This window comes from Capsicum annuum, chromosome 1 (assembly GCF_002878395.1).
Source record: "Capsicum annuum cultivar UCD-10X-F1 chromosome 1, UCD10Xv1.1, whole genome shotgun sequence".
NCBI classification, from domain to species: Eukaryota; Viridiplantae; Streptophyta; class Magnoliopsida; order Solanales; family Solanaceae; genus Capsicum; species Capsicum annuum.
Window position 1 is genome coordinate 162,479,917 of NC_061111.1, and position 17,269 is coordinate 162,497,185.

The 17,269-nt window shown below is 37.8% G+C and overlaps 1 protein-coding gene across 1 annotated transcript; it reads right to left on the reverse strand.

The window, feature by feature from the left end:
* Positions 1-255: 255 nt before the first annotated feature.
* On the reverse strand, positions 256-16,674 carry LOC107840867 (probable ATP-dependent DNA helicase CHR12). The gene is made up of 12 exons (XM_016684810.2): positions 16,257-16,674; positions 15,335-15,491; positions 7,772-7,836; positions 6,293-6,481; positions 5,824-5,973; positions 5,246-5,635; positions 4,043-4,302; positions 3,662-3,880; positions 3,129-3,336; positions 2,858-3,011; positions 1,900-2,505; positions 256-1,243 (listed from the first exon to the last, which is right to left on the reverse strand). The coding sequence occupies exons 1-12, from the start codon at positions 16,494-16,496 to the stop codon at positions 597-599; spliced, it is 3,285 nt and encodes a 1,094-aa protein (XP_016540296.1). The 5' UTR covers positions 16,497-16,674; the 3' UTR covers positions 256-596.
* Between the last annotated feature and the right edge of the window lie 595 nt (positions 16,675-17,269).

The following is a 17,269-nucleotide window of genomic DNA, read 5'->3' on the forward strand; positions in this document are numbered from 1 at the left end:
CATCTGTTTGTGATTCTAATCTTTTGGTGCCAACGGATTATCTAGTTAGAAAGTCGAGTGAAACTGCTTTCACTCAAGTTCTGCAAGCGTGTGGTTCAAGGCCCTGATTTTTCCCTTAGAATCAATCAAAAACTCATATTAGTCCTTTTTAAATTCTATTGGCAAGCACTGCATACAATGCCCCATTCTGGGTCGGTGAAACACCCAATAGCAGGTACAGGGATACTTTGTCCTTCGAAATAGTTAACTAGCTCGTAACATCAACTTGAGAATATATTATGCATGGTTGCCAAGTTGCTGAAACTTGATCCAGCATTAACTCCAAATAAGAATAATTGAGAATTGTAGCAAAAAAGAGATAATGGTACACCAGTTGATATCTCTAATTTCCCCACTACTGCACAATCAATAGTAGCAAATGCAAAACCTAAAAATTATGAGATGCTAATATACATGTAAGACACCGAGCCGAACAGATGACTAGACCCATAGTTAGCTCTGATATGCTCATAGCCAAAGCTGTATTCTTTCAAAGTTTCCCCTATATTCACTAATGGCTTCACTGACCAAAATAATTCCTAGGTGAAAGGGCAACTTCAGGATACTAAGCTTGATCTCTTCCTCCTGTGGGCCTTCCACGATAATCCGTCCACACTACTGCCAGACAAGTCGTGATAATTGTTTCTCATGGAACTTGCACTCTCGGATTTGAACCTTTTGGGAGTTGCTCCAAAGGTATCTTCACTTGTTCCCTCGCTCACCAAAGACACAGTTTCCGGCTTCCAGTCCGGTCTGTTCCTCTCCACTTCAGCATTGCCACTTGGCAATTCACCATTTGAGACTGACTGATGGTCCCTGTTCCTACCTTTACCTGATTGATTAAAGAAATCATCTCCATTCTCCACAGCCTTCATCCACTGTATATCACTTAAAGAATCGGCATAAACCACTTCTTTTCTACGTCGCTTTCCAGTGAGGTTAGCACTTTCATATAAAAACCCTTTTCCCTTTGCATTGGAGTCAGGTGTATTATAAACCCAATCTGGTACCTCGTGATCTTCCATGAGACGAGATCTGTAACGCTCTTTTTGCCTTCTCTCCTCATCCATTTTCTCAAACAGCCAAAATTCCTCATCAGAGCGGGCTGCAAGACGATTAATCTCTCTTTCAGTTGGCACATCTGTTCCAAGGGTGCTTGTACCTTTACGCATGATCTCTTCCAACATCTCCCTCCTTTCTTGAGCTGCATGAACAAATAATGTCAAGCTGGAATTCATTATGAACAGGATCGAGAAGTATGACCATGGATAGAAACATCAGTCAACATTCACAACACTAACCATGGATAGAAACATCAGTCAACATTCACAACACTAACCATGGATAGAAACATCAGTCAACATTCACAACACTAACATGTTGCAAGTACACAGGTGGAACTTGGTAAAAGCATGCTTGATTCATGTCAACAAAAGAGATTAGTACTAACATGTTGAAAGCACATGTAAAACTTGGTACATGCAATTTTTTCTTATAATCCAACCTGATTTGTCCGGTCAACCTTTAAAGCAAATAAAGAACTGGTGCATAACTATTACTCCCTCCATCCCATTTTATATTGCATCCTTTGACTTGGCACGGTGTTCAAGAAAAAAGGAAGACTTTTGAAACTTGTGGTCTAAAACAATCCTAAGATATTTGTGTGGCTGTAAATCATTTCATTAAGGGTAAAAGAAAATTTTTAAAGTTAAATTGTTTCTAATTATAGTAAGGTAACATTCTTTTTGGATTGAGACGGAAGGAGTATGTAATTTGTTTCTTACCATAAGTAAAATAAAGAAGGCTTTGGCTTGGAGGTGTGGAGTGCTCTCTAAAAACACAATTGTGTACATGACAAACCTGTAGATGTTGTATTGAACAAGCCAGCCTGGATGACCTTAGCATCAATGCCCATCTTCTGTTTTGCACGCTCTAATATAACCTCTTCAATTGATCCAACACTGACCAGCACAAAAACCCGAACTTCTTTTTTTTGCCCAATCCGATGTGCCCTATCTTCTGCCTGCTGGTCCATTTGAGGGTTCCAGTCACTGTCAAAAATTATCACAGTATCTGCTGTTTGCAAATTCAGACCGAGTCCTCCGGCACGAGTACTCAAAAGAAACATAAAGTAAGGAGAGTCAGGAGCATTAAATTGCTTTAGCAAAGTCCCTCGTTCCTCTGTTTTGGTTGAGCCATCAAGTCTAAGATACTTGAAGTGATGAGCGTGCAGATAGACTTCAAGAATGTCCATGAGGCGGGTCATTTGTGAGAAGAGGAGGACCCTGTGCCCAGCTTTGTGAAGTTTGGGTAGTAAACGATCAAGAAGCTCAAATTTTCCAGACGCTCTGACTATTTCTTCCTTTTTTTCACGAATATTATAATCACTCACAAATAGGTACGGGTGATTACAACATTTCCTTAGTTGCATGGAGAGATTCTGCAGACTCTTAGACTTCCCAGTTCCTGCAAAGTCACATTGTCAGCAAATTTATTCTGTTTGGCTAATATCAGTCCCCATAGATTGCGGCTTTTGAGAAAAGACTTATCAGGAGCGCAAAAAAACAAAAAAGAGCACGAGTTGTATAAGGTGTCATTGAGGATGTAGATTTCAGAGAAATCGATCTGTAGAGGCCCGAGAAGGGGGAAGGGAGGGAGGAGGGAGACGGGGAGTACAAAACAGTAACAGTTGATTATCCCCTCCCCTCCCCATAAAAAATCCATACCCCCCACCCAAAACCCAATTTTTATTTAAGTCGACCACGTATAACTGGAATGAATTAAAGGCAATACTTTCTGGAGGGCAGCTACTACTCACCAGAATCTAATCCAACCCTCCCAACATCCGTGACCTGCTGGTAGAATACTCTCTGCCATGCAGACATATCACATTTAAGAACAACTTGTGTTTTTCCAGGGAGAAATTTCTCCACTTCATCCTTCTTCCTCCTCAATATAAATGGCCTTATCACCTAAAAGCAGTCAAAAGCATTAAATAAGGGAAGTAAAAGGTGCATCTGTAAAGGTGCAATAAATACTAAATAGGCATGACAGAAGTGTATATTAGTGATTAATAAACCAAGACCTACATGGTGCAACCGGCGAATAACCAATAGTTCCTCTTCATCAGTTAGAGAAACATCACACTTGTCCGCAAAGGGGGCATTAAACCACTCCTCAAAATTCTCCACTGAATTGAAGATGTTTGGAAGAAGAAAATTGAGAAGAGACCACAACTCCTGTAAGCTGTTTTGGATTGGGGTACCCGTCAATAGGAGTCTCCGTCGAATCCGATAGCTGCAAATATCACAAAACTCAATCAGAGAATGATACCAGCATCTGACATTTTTTCCTTGGAAAATTGAACTGCCAAGAATAATGATCTCCAGATTTTGACATAATCCACAATTATTTTTTTAGATAAAACAAATTACTCATTCAATTATGTGCCAGTGTGTTGAATATACCTTCATCAGCAAAAGTGAGTGCAAAAAGTAAACTGAGGAGCAAAGCCAAAACTCATAAAGAAGAAGATTATCATCATAAGCTATTAGTTGTCCCCTTTTTGGTTAACATTCTTATACATTAGCAACTTGACAAACAAAAACTACATCTCACATACCCTGACACGAGTGTCCGTGCAAGAGCACACTCATGATTTTTCAATCTATGCCCTTCATCAATTATCAGATAGTGCCAATGAATTTTCTTCAGAAATGCTTTGTCTCTCATAATAAGATCATAATGCGTGATCAGCACACTGAACCTCCCCTCGCCCGACAACTCCTCCCTCAGTGCCTTCCTTTCCTCCAGTCTACCATCATAAAGAATAGCAACAATGCTGCAACAAGGAAAAGAATCCCATGAAATGTGATGCACAGTGCACCTATTAACAGACAAAATCCATTTGTGTTTGTGCTCCCTGCATATGAGAGAGAGAGAGAGAGAGAGAGAGAGAGAGAGAGAGAGAGAGAGAGAGAGAGAGAGAGAAACTGGTGCATACCTAGGAGCCCATGTTGAGAATTCAGTAATCCAATTAGGCAGTACAGCTTTTGGAGCCACAATCAAGTGGGGACCACTTACACCCTTGTTTTCCAAGAGGTAAGCAATTAAAGAAATTGTTTGGATCGTTTTCCCGAGTCCCATTTCATCCGCTAAAATTCCATTTAAATTGTTATTAAACAAAGACAACATCCATTGAAGCCCCTCTAGCTGGTATGATCTTAATTCTCCACCCTGAAGCATAGCTGGTTGCTCTGTAACCTACAAATATGAATACTACATTACATTTGCAGCATCAATAACACAAAACAAAGGATGTAACTACTAAAATGACTTCAGTTGTAGGAAAGGGAAACAGCTAGTATATTGCAATTGCCACAGAGTTGGTGGACATCATATACGATATAGATCTTTGTCCATCAGCATTAAGCCATTCAGCTGAGATAAGAAACAAATAATAGGCATACGAACATGTTATTTCAGGACTGGAGAATAGAAATCAAAATTGAATGTGCAGTGGTATGAAACTAGTAGAGACTCCTAGCTTCTTAAAATTTAAAAGAAAATATATCATAAAACCCGAATGGTGGATCTGGGATGGAGGAAAAATTGGAAGATGCTACCAACAAAAAGAGGTAACACATTCTATATTTTAGTTAGCTCAGCTCCATGACATAAAGTGGTCGATCGTAAAAAGAATCTCACAACTACATACCTGATAGTCATTCAATTCAGATAATTTTGGCATCATTCTAAGGTCTAATATTTCCATAAAACAAGTAAGAACAGAAACATAAGGGATGAATCAGTATAACAATGTTTTCTCATTACACGATAGAGCTGCAGAATCTAATTGATTACACTTATTCGTGATTACATTAAAGATGGACTTTCTTTTGTAATAAACAAACACCAGTAATAAACGCTGACGAGATCATCTGAAATAATCAACACCAAGTCCCAAAATATGGAAACGCTGCTTTGAAATGAGAAGACACTCGGTTAAAATCAATGGGAAAATCAAGCACATTGACCAAAGACCACCTAGAAGAAAGGATGAGAACCCAAATCTAGAAAACCTCTGGAAGGTCCAATTTTTGCTACTAAACATCCATTCAAAATCTGAAACTTAGGGACAATTCTTCAATATTAATCCCTGGAAATTAAATGTAAAAGATAACAGAGAAGCGGTGTGCCTCTTTACCTTCTCCTGGATTGAATGAACAGCTGAATTGTACTTCCTCTGACCTTCAAGTAAGTCATTAGTCTTCACATCATGAGTGGACTCATCATCAAGTACATCCTCTTCTTCCTCAGGAAGTGACTGCCCAGGAGTATCAGTCTTGGAAGTGGCCATTTCAGCATCTGAACTTTCCAAAGATTCAAGGCCATCATGATCAGCATCTTTTTGCCGTTGAACAGCAGCTCCCAGACGACCCAGGAGCTCATTTGTTTTCCCTAGAAGCATTGTCAACCTTTCATTCTTGCTTTCCTCCACCATCTTCATGTAAGCTTCTTGATCATCAGCTTTCAGTGCTTGTAACCTCAGTTTCTCAGCACGAGTAGCCCGTTGCCTTTGCCTTCCATGCCAAGCCTATGAAATAGAGATGGACTTCATTTTAGCCTAGTAAGATAAAATCGGCACATGTCTAAGAGTATAACAGGTGAATACTGCATCCGCTTTCTAGGTCACAAACTCGATATTGGCTCCATGGTATGCACAGGGAGTTGAATAAATGAATGGACAGTAGAACAAACAGCAGAAAATAAATAATGTCGTGCCTGAACACCATCGTTCCTCTGTTTCCGCCGCTTCTGAACAGCTTGTACTTGTAATTGGAGTTCACGTGCTGCATTGAGTACATCCGCAAAAAACCTTCTTTTCGTAGTTTCCACACGGTTTCTTTCCTCTTCTTCTAATCTTGACAACCTCTGCAAAATTTAATTGTTATCACCAACAAACTTCTGACATCAAATTCTGTAAAATTCACATTCAAAAGCTTCCTATCAAGGAGTCACAAGAGGGAAAGCCAGTGGCTGATTCTTAAAATACTAATTCTCAGCATAGCTCTCTTCTCAGCTTTGCCAACAGAAAGCAGACATGACTAAGACTATTTGTACTTAACTACATCAAGATCAAATCTCCATTTCTGAAGTTGAGAGGAGAAAGAAAACATCTAAACATTAACTTGAGGACTGTAGATATCATATATATGGCACAATTGACAAAGGCTGCAAGGCATCACTTCACCTGGGCATCACGTTTCTTCCTCAATGGATCATCAGATTCGACAGCAAAGGCATCTCCTATACCATATAAAGGGTGTCGCAATCGTGTCATCCCCCAATCAAACAAGTGCTTGTCAGGATTAGCACAATGCAGGCGAAGCCAGTATTCAGAACTCACTTCAGACCGAACTTTGTGTTGTAAATCTGCTAACTGCAAAGTAGAAATAATAAAGAGAAGACAAACCACTGCCAACTACCTACACCACTTCTACAACCAAAAATTAGAAGCTCAAATAGCCGATAGTTAACTATACACAGGCACAGATGATGCAAAAGAAAAGGAAATACTCCCAGGGTAAATATATGGAGATGGGATAGTTTCACAATAGACAGTATCGTTGGTTCAATTCATTGAGCTATGATGATTTGATCCTTTCGAACCAACTATTGATCATCACCTTGGTAAACTATTGCCTTACCAACTAGCCAATCAGACGTGAGCCCTTCTTTCAAGTCTTACTTGAAAGGCTTGCTTTTTAAAAACATGTTTTCTTTATTAAGAGTCCTTTTTTACCGCATATTGTAGGGTGGATCTCAAAAGGTATGAAAGATCTCATTGGGAGCATGACAGGTACTATTGGGGATTAGGGCGATGAAGCACATCAGCTAAATTCTGAACTGGGCGATAGGTATACCTGGGAAATAGTACCAATTTTGTATCCAAGAAAATTGTTATATTAATTTCGAGACAAAACTTACTTTTATTTTAGGATATCCCAAACTTAATGTCCAATAATTATGGGACAATGCAATTATAACAGAAGATATGGGATTGTTCTTATGATAAATAAAGCTGTGTTAGTTAAGTTTAGTATTTGGATGAATTACTGGTGTTTGATGTTTCCAGCAACAACAAATAAGGATATTGATAGATTTGAGTATGTAAAATTTGGAGAATTGATAGAATGTGTATATTTGCTCCTTAGGTTTTGTATAGATAAAGCAAAGCTTCCAGGAAAATTCATTAGATCGCAAATACATGAAAAACAATATTAACATGTGGAGACAATATTGCCCCTCAATTTGTGTATCAAATCCCCATAATTATCAAAAAAATTCATATTGTACTCACAAGTCGTACAAAGAATAACAGTTGGATCCATACCACGCTACTAAGATGAGGATATCATATACTGCAGCAAAACATAAATTATTTTTTCATCACGGACATATTTCCAGTAAATTATAGCGAGAAGCACACCTTTTTTTTGAAATTTACAAAGAAATACCGAAATACTCCTGTTTATTTCATTCGCAAGTACTCCCTAGAAGTGGCAAGGACATCTTGAAATTGATTTGCAAGATAACTGGAGTGGTTGAATACAATTTAGATGAACATGTAAATCACAAGAGAAAAACCCTTATACATCATTGCAATTGACAAATCATGATTAGCAGTCATATGTATTATTAAACACAAACACTACACATGTATCTTTACCTTTAATTCATAAAGTTCAAGCAAGCACTTCGATTGCAAGTCCTCGCCTCTGCTGGTTGGCAAGTCTGGTCAAAGATGAAAGTGTAAGCTATTTCCACATGTATAAGAAGTGCAGGCGTAAAGCAATACAGTGTCATTAAAAATAAATATACCACAATCTGTTGAGTGATTACCCTCTCAATGCTAAGCAAGATAATCCTATTATTCAAATTCTGTGCAAGTAACATCGAAGTGGGGTGGGGGTACTTATAACTTGAAATAAACCTACCCAGTGTAATCCCACAAGTGGGGTCTGGGGAGGTTAGGATGTACACAAACTTTACCTCTACCTTTGTAGGGTAAAGAGATTTCTGATAGACCCTTGGCTCAAAAGAAAAGTATCAGGATTGTAAGAAAAATAAAACAATAGAAAGCAAGATACAAAACAAGTGTAGCAACGGATAGTAATACACATTGAAGAATAAGAAACTACGCGATAACTAAATAACATTACTAACAGAAGAAGAGGAGAGGAGGAGGCTAGCACCCTGCCGCTCACACACACACACTCAGATACCTACTAACCTTTTATCCTAATTCTAGACCTCCATACCTTCCTATCTAAGGAGGTCGGCCAAGTTGTGTCATGTCCGGTCTAATCACCCCCCCCCCCCCCCCACCCCAAGTTCTTTTTTGGTCTACCTCTACCTCTCCTAACTTTTGCTACAGCCGAACTCTCACACCTCCTCATTGAACACATCCTTGCACCTCCTCTTCACATGCTCGAACCATCTCAACATCACTTTCCTCATCTTGTCCACAATAGAAGTCACTCCCACCTTGCCCCGTATAACTTTGTTCCTAATCCTATCTCTCCTAGTATGCCCGCATATCCATCCGAGAGGTACAATTATATAGTAAGTACTAATAGAGATGATAGTAAAACAAAAGGCCTTTCAGACACCATGTATGGGGTACAAATAGGATATTTACAGTTAAGGACTGTTACAATCAGATCTGGTCCCAAAAACAGATGATTGACTTTTGGCCCTGGAAATTGATATGGAGAACAAAACTTCCTATTCAGGTAATTTGCTTCAACTGGATAGCTTTGCATGAAAGGTTTCCAGATGGTAAATACATGCTACCTCTGTAGAAAGAATCAGGAAACAGACCATTATTTTTTACTGCATTGCATTGCAGCCACTGATATATGGAGCATGCTCTACAGATTTTTTGGCCTAAGCTGGACCATGACACTACACCTGAGACGGGCCCAGCTAAGCTGGGGTTTATGGAATGTTGAAGAAGACCATCAAGTGAGCGAGGGTCTTTCGAAAACAGCCTCTTTACCTCCCCGATGTAGTGGTAAGTGTTAACGTCCGAAGTCTATATTTTAATAATGATAAACTAACAAGTGGATCCTTACATGATATTGAAGACTACTAATGAAGGAAGCTGGCTCTAGGAATGGAAGGACATCCAATCATAAGTAGATCACGGCACGCAAACAAGCATGGCAAGCAAATTAATCAAATATCTTGGAAATGGAAGGAGAAAAACCATCCCAGAATCACGCCAGACTAGATCAATCAGAAAATCAATCAGGATCTAAACAAAAGGAAGGAAGGCCACAACCGTTACATGGACATCAATCTCTACAAGACTAAAAGGAAAGATAGATCACGGACATATCTGATATGGATGTGATCCAAAGCCGTATATGGATATATCAAACGGCTACATTCCTCAATCCAGGAATCAATTTAAATCCTTGATTGAGAAGAAATCTCTTGGGTTTCCTTGTGAAGAGTAGCAGCCGAAGACTATTAAATGATAAAGACTGAAGACAAACACGGGTTACGCAACTTCAAGGAGAAAATTCAAAGTGTCTCATTCTTAGTCTTACAAGGCTCTGTAACTTTAGTTTGCAGTTGTTATATAAAGAGTAGGATCGCATCAACTTTGTAACATCAATTGAAGCTGTGTCACAAGATCTGGAGAGCAAAATAAGTCTTCAGAACTTGTGTCCTATCATTGTATTCGTACCCAACATTCAACGAACTAAGGAAGCTTTGAAACCCAAGGGGACTGGAAGTAGACTAGGCACCATATTGGTGTTCCGAACCAGGATAAATCTTTGTGTTATTACTTTATGTTCTATTATTTATGTGCTTAATTGTTTAAATCTAATATGTTTGTGAAGTGCACTGATCTGCAAACGAGTCGACTTTGAGGAGTCAGTAGTCGACACACAGAAGAGAATTTCAATTCACCCCCCACCCCCCACCCCCCCTTCCTTGAATTTCAGTAAGGTCCGCGTACATTTCACCCTCCCCATACCTCACTTGTGGGATTTTGCTGGGTATGTTGTTGATAAGACCATCAAGAAAATTTGGTTGATAATTCCTGTAGCTATTTATTGGTGTCTATGGACAGAGGAATAGAAGGTATTCAGATGGCACCTCAACTACTAATCAATCACCCTTTGAAAGCCAAATGTTCTCTTAAATCTTTTTTGCTGGCAGAACTGTCCCCTGTAATAAGTACTGATCTTTTCCTAGATTTTATCAGCACCCATACTTTAGGCTAGCACACCATATAAGAGATGGACTAATTTCTCTTTTTTGTCCTTTCAGCTCTCCTATCTCGTTCATAATTTTGCATCTACGTGATGCCCTCTTTTTTAATGAAACTCATTACTCCATAAAAAGTAAAAAATAAAAGCCTAGCAAACACCTATACTCAAAGCAACAAAAATCAATATTAACTCTAGTAAATGCACAACCTGCGTCAACAGATTATGCTCAAAATCATGTACTCCGTAGTCTGACAGATAAGATAACAATGAAGATAGTAGACTACGTTTAAGGGGACTTAATTGACACCCCTCTCACCGAAACTTTAGTTTAAATAAATTATTTTTTAAAAGTATATTTCCTATATTTTAAATAGGTTGATTTCTATGTGTGTTTACTTCTTTCTATTTAATTCTGTTAGTGAGATTTTGGCTCCGCCAATGATAGAAGATTAACTAACTAAAAAATAATAAAACTTTTGACCTTAATCATCAAAGTCCCAGAGACAGATAAGAAACAGAAATCAATTGGTGTGTATATATATTTATAGTGAAAATCTTGCTTTATTTGCATAATAGAAATTTTAATGTTAAATTATGGGATACACATCTAGACACTAGTTAGCTTAAAGGTAGGAACATGATAAGTTAAAAGCTGATTAACCAAAATATTCTTCAAAAATTGATAGACCAACTTGCCCCTGTTGTTAGATGTTTATTTGAACTACGAATGTGTGGCCGTGTGAGTTGAGAAATTAAGTTGGCCATTTAATTTGGATCTTATTAAATGGTGAATCTTGGCTACAGCAAATGTGTGAATTGGAAAATCAAGTTGGATTTTTAATTAGGATCCTATTAAATGCTAAATTATGTCTAAAGTTAACGGGTATTTGATAAACTATTAGTGATTCAGTCGTTTCAAAAATCACCTGTTATCAAAGAAATTGCTAATTAATTATCTTTCTCCAGAAGAAAAAGAACAAGTTTAGCAAGTAAATTTTGATTATTTTGAACTTATATAAAAGGATCTACGAATCAGTTATCAGTAAAATGCATAATCATCTCCTTGAAGCAACAGTAGAAAGAAGTAGTTTAACTCGTTAAGTTGATATTTCTTTGTTACTTACCACAAGTATCATCAAACTATACTCTTGTTTATGTATATTTTTAGTAAGCAAAACTCTCGACTTTACAGAACTTTTAAGATTTGTTTGGATACTTTATTTTTTGGTTTTCTTCTGTTTACAAAGTTTATACTGAGTGCCTGATGTGTGTTAGATTTGAGAAAGGATTATCGTGTTATATTATTTGATTATAAAATTATATCTATATATACGATTTAACTAATACGCTTTTTCCAAAAATACAAATACAACAATAACAAACCCAGTGTATTCCCACAAAGTGGGGTTTGGGGAGGGTAAAATGTACGCAGTCCATACCGCGCTACCTCCAAAGAAGTAGAGAGGATGTTTCCAATAGACCCCCGGCTCAAGATAGAGAATAGTAAATAAGAGCGTAATGAAGCATGATGAATGGCATAACATAAAAAGGGATAAGACATAATAAAATAGAAATCAGAGCAATACGAGATAAGATAAATAAGCGCACTATGAAATAAGAGATAAGAAATAGGACATTGGGAATACGACCCCCACCTAGTAGTAACATACACTCACAGATCAGAAACACCCGCCACACCCAGACCCTCCTAATTAGGTGCTCCTACCTATGGACACAGTCCTAGGATTACTAACCCGGCTATACATGAGCTCTTGTAACTACTTGCTACAACCCACGCACACATCCTAGCCTTCTACCCTTATCCGCAACCTCCACACCTTTCTATCTAGGGTCATGTCCTCAGTAAGCTGAAGCTGCTCCATGTCATGTCTAATCACTTCCCTCCAGTATTTCTTCAGCCTACCTCTCCTCCTCCTGAAGCCATCCAACACAAGCCTCTCACACCTACGAACTGGGGCATCCGTGCCCCTCTTGATCACATGCCCAAACCATCTCAACCTTCCTTCCCACATCTTGTCCTCCACCGAAGCCAGTCTCACCTTTTCCCGGACAGTCTTATTCCTAACTCTATCCCCTCTAGTAAGTCCACACATCCAACGCAACATTCTCATTTCCGTCACCTTCATCTTTTGAATGTGGGAGTTCTTGACTGGCCAACACTCTACTCCATATAGCATGGCTGGACAGACTACCACTCTGTAGAATTTGCTTTAAGCTTACGTGGCACCTTCTTATCACACAACACTCCCGAGGCGAGCCTCCACTTCATCCAACCTGCTCCAATACAGTTAGAGACATCCTCATCAATCTCGTCATTCCCCTAAATCATAGACCCAAGATACTTAAAACTATCCCTCTTACAAACATCCTGGGAATCCAACCTCACCACCACATCGTCCTCCTGCCTCAAGTCACTAAACTTGCATTCCAAATACTCCGTCTTGGACCTACTCAACTTGAACCCCTTAGATTCAAGGGTTTGCCTCCAAACCTCCAATTTTTCATTCACACCCCCCGCGTCTTATCAATCAGCACTACATCGTCCGCAAACAACATACACCAAGGCACCTCCCTTTGAATACTCCGCGTCAACACATCCATCACCAATGCAAACAGGAACGGACTAAGAGTCGACCCCTGATGCAACCCTGTCTCGACCGAAAAATGCTCTGAGTCCCCTATCCTATCGCTATGACTTTTTGATGTCTCTATCACAAATAACTACTACTCTTTTGTAGCTTTTCATCATGAAATTGACAATGATATACCAATTATCCAAAGGAAGACACATGTTGATCGAATTTATGTACAACTTCTACAAAATACTACTTCCATGCGACAACAACTACTTGATATGTATGCAACTATAAATGGAAGAAGGCAACAATGTCTTAAATACAGGGCAAAAAAATTTACACTTGTATATATCGTTGAAACATAAAAAAGAAAGACAATTGAAGTTGAATATTTGGTATGACAATCATACTTAAGTAGGACTAAAACAGAGACGTGTGGTGGAGTTAGCGAAAGGTTGAATGTTTGGAGACACTCCCTAAAGTCTAAAGGTTTTTAATAAAGTACGTCTAAACAGAGTACCTAGAGTCTAAGTTACTCGGACTCTTCACTTACAGTGCCGCACTCATGTCGACCCGACGTGGGTGTGGGTGTGGGTGTGAGATCCGTACCCGATCTGGTCAACCAATTTTGGGTACTTTGACCAAAATCGACAAGGAAGTCCTGACAGATTTAAGAAATTTTGTAATCAAAACAAAAGTTAAGGTGAAATTGACGAAAATGGAATACCTTGTATAAAGGAATTTCCATGTAATCGCTTTTCCTTTTATCTCCTTTCATGATTTTCTTCTGCAACAATATTTTCTCCTCAAGTTTTCAACATATTAATTTATGTTTTATAACTCTACTTTTAGATATTTAAATTATTTTTCGCCGAAGCCCCGCACCCGTATCCATCCCTAGATCCATATCTCCGAATCTTTAAATTGAGACTATGAAGGATCCGACCTCTAGATCCGTACCCGTATCCGACACCCGCACTCGAGAAACTTAGCCTGGAGTACTAGTTTAGTGACGTAACGCATGAAGCAGAGGGTGCAAATGAAGATTGATGCAAAAGTCATACCAAGAGAGGAAGCTTTAAGTATCTGGGGTCCATAATCCTAGAATATGGGGAGAGCGACGATGATGTGGCACATCATATTGGAGCGAGGTAGGTGAAATGAAGGCTTAGCTCTAAGGTATTATGCGATAAGAATGTATCATCAAGGCTTAAAGATAAGTTTTATGGAGTAGTGGTTAGACCAACCTTGTTGTATGGGGTAGAGTGTTGGCCATTCAAGAACACCCACATTCAGAAAATGAAAGTAGCGAATATGAGGATGCTCAGATAGATGTATGGGCATATTAGGATAGATATGACCGAGAACGAAGTTGTACGTGAAAGTTGGTAGCAAACTCCATGGCGGGGAAGAAATCACCCAATGTTTTGACTCTGGTGAGATTTGAACCTGCGACCTCATGGTGCTCAAACTTCATTAATGACTAGGCCATGCCCTTGGGTGTCTTCAATATGTATTACTATTTGTTGCTTTATTTGTTTTGTGTCTTCGTATTCTACTATCATATTTTTCTTGCAATGCTGCATTGAAGTCTATAGGAAACAACCTCCCTCCCCAGATCCCACTTATAGGATTACACTTGGTATGTTGTTGTTATGATCATACTTAAGTAACTAAATTCAGCTATTTAAACAACATCTAATCATCTTACGGCCAAATAACTCATCATTCATCAATTTGAACTTTTATTTTCCCCTTAAAGTTTAGTACAACTCAATGCAAGTATATTTTAATACTATTTGTATCATTTAAAAAGTTTGTACCAATTAGCATAGGATATGTCATTTAAAAAGTTTGTCCCCACTTTTTACTTTCCTTAAATGCCCTGAAAGAACATATTAACTAGAGGACTTTTTAGTCTTTCGCCATCTTCAATTCTCCTTTCTTAATTCTCATTTCTTAGTTTCTCCCCTTCCCATCAGTCTCCCTCTGTTTATAAAAGAGAACCCATTTCCTTTACTTCAATCTCTTCTTTTATGGACTGTAAATCATTTTTTAAACTGAAACTCTTCCATTCAGCAAACCATTTATTCTTTTATCTTAAACTAATCGAACCCAGACGTATTCTACTCCATGTATAAAGAAACCAAAACACGAATAATTTAATCCAAAAGTATACCTACTAATCATTTGAATAAAGCTAATATTATATCACTAGCAAGAGGTTCAGCAGCTCAAGTTTTCTAATATCAAAATGAAAGGCAAAACCTTTCTAAAAGATATGTATGCAACACAAAAACTAATGACGCTCTGTAAGAATCTTCACATCTTGCTCAAACAGTCCGGAGTAAACACCGAACCATGTCAAAGGAATCTAGGGGAGCCATCATTCTAAGCTACAATTACCTTCAAGTTCAGTTAGGCGATGCTTGATATGGCTTCGGAAACGATTTTCCTTTAATTTCGTCAAACCAGAACCTGATGTGCAACTTGACCGTTGCATCAACAACGACTCCTCAAAATCTGCCATCAGGTCTCCATAACTTCCCGTTCTTCGACCATTCTGCATAAAAAGAAAAACATATTGATAGCATTAGAAGCTAATTTAAAATGCATAATATTTGAAAATGACCTCTTTCTTGATGCAACTCAATCATGCTTTAGATCCCAAGTTAAGCAAATGAACAAAATATAGCTTGGATACTCAGATATGCTTCATCAAAAACTTCAAATTAAGCAAAAATTAAGAACTCATCCTCTAGGAAAAAGTTACACTTAAACAACACACCTAGTTCTTCATGCTTACACATACAAAAATCACATATCAATCAACACAACTGCATACGTTTATACGTCACAACACAATTTGTTACTCGTATCTTTTAGCCAAATTACCTCTGTTGGAGCCTTTATTAAAATGACAACAAAAATGTATCAAGCCCTAGTATTGTTTTTTCTACTCTAAAACTGAAAAAAAAAATCATGCAATGCGCCCATGTATCTACATCTAAAATATGGTTCACTATAGCAACATTCTTCCACAATTACTCGAATTCGAAAGATTCAAATCAAAAAGGAACCCCAAAAAAAGAATTATCAAGCTCTAGTACTACTTTTTCTTCTCTAAAACAGAGAAAATCATACTCCATGCCAATGTATCTACATCGAGCATCTAAAATTATAGTTCACTACAACTAAATTCTTCCACAATCACTCAAATTCGAAAAATTCAAACAAAAAAGGAACCATAAACCAAAAGAAAAGAGACTGATCACAATGCGAATTTCTTTCTATTAAGCAAAATGAAGGAAGAGAAACAACAACTCACTAGCACAGACAAACTGTCCACGTCATCATCACCGACATCACTGGCATCGTTATGGTAGATTGAAGAGACGGCATCGAAGACATCAGGAGGTAACGGAAGATTACGTGAGATGAAATTGAGAGCGCAAATCAACGTCTTCGTTTTCTCTAACTGAGATTCATCAACGGCGGGAGGAGAATGAGAACCTCCAACCCTTCCTCCTCCTCCATCAGCGGCGGCGGATTCTATCTGAGCCACCATGGCTCCTCCTTCACAACTGCGCGCGAAGAGAACTGTTTTTGTATTTGTATTTCGAAGATTTTGAATTTTTGTTAAAAACTAGTATTAAACCAAAAAAATTACTTATAAAACGAGCCTTTTCTATTTCTCCCCTTCTTATCTCTCTCTTTCTAGCAAACCCTTTCTATTCGACTCGCTTGGGTTTTCTTATTTGTAAATCGATCAGATATATAAATTTACTATAAACTCCCTCTCCAACTGTCTAATGCCGCTGAACTCCTTTATTACGTAATGACTATATTACCCTTAATTTCTTTTCCCTGGAAAAAAAAAAGAATTTTATGTATCCACTGCTTGTTGATTGGGTGAAAATCATCCCCCACCAAACCAACTTTACTTAAAAAAAATCAAAATCTTTTCTCAACTTCAAACAATAAGAGCCTGTTACAAAACTATTTATTTAAAAAACACTTTTATAAAATAACTTTTCAGAAAAGTGCTTTTAAAAAAAGCAATTTTGTTTGGTAAATCTATTTGAAAAGTATTTTTGATAAACAGATTGTGTTTGGATAATCTTTTTAAAGAAATATTTTTTTTAGTCAAATGACCAAAAAGGACATGTATCAATAGACTTTTACTACTAAAATCAATTAATAGAGAAAATTTATTTTAAATATCTATTATAATATTTTTAATTAAAATTTTATTTTTATCACATACCCTAAAATTTTCAATCAATATTTATATACATAAATACATTTAAAATATTAATAATAATATATTACTTAAATAAT

Coding starts and splice junctions, on each gene's coding strand:
- LOC107840867 (XM_016684810.2), bottom strand. CDS start 16,496: ATGGTGGCTCAGATAGAATCCGCCGCCGCTGATGGAGGAGGAGGAAGG. Junction 7,837..15,334: donor TCGCCTAACTGAACTTGAAG/GTAATTGTAGCT, acceptor ATCTTTGACCAG/ACTTGCCAACCAGCAGAGGC. Junction 2,506..2,857: donor GAGGGTTGGATTAGATTCTG/GTGAGTAGTAGC, acceptor GTGACTTTGCAG/GAACTGGGAAGTCTAAGAGT.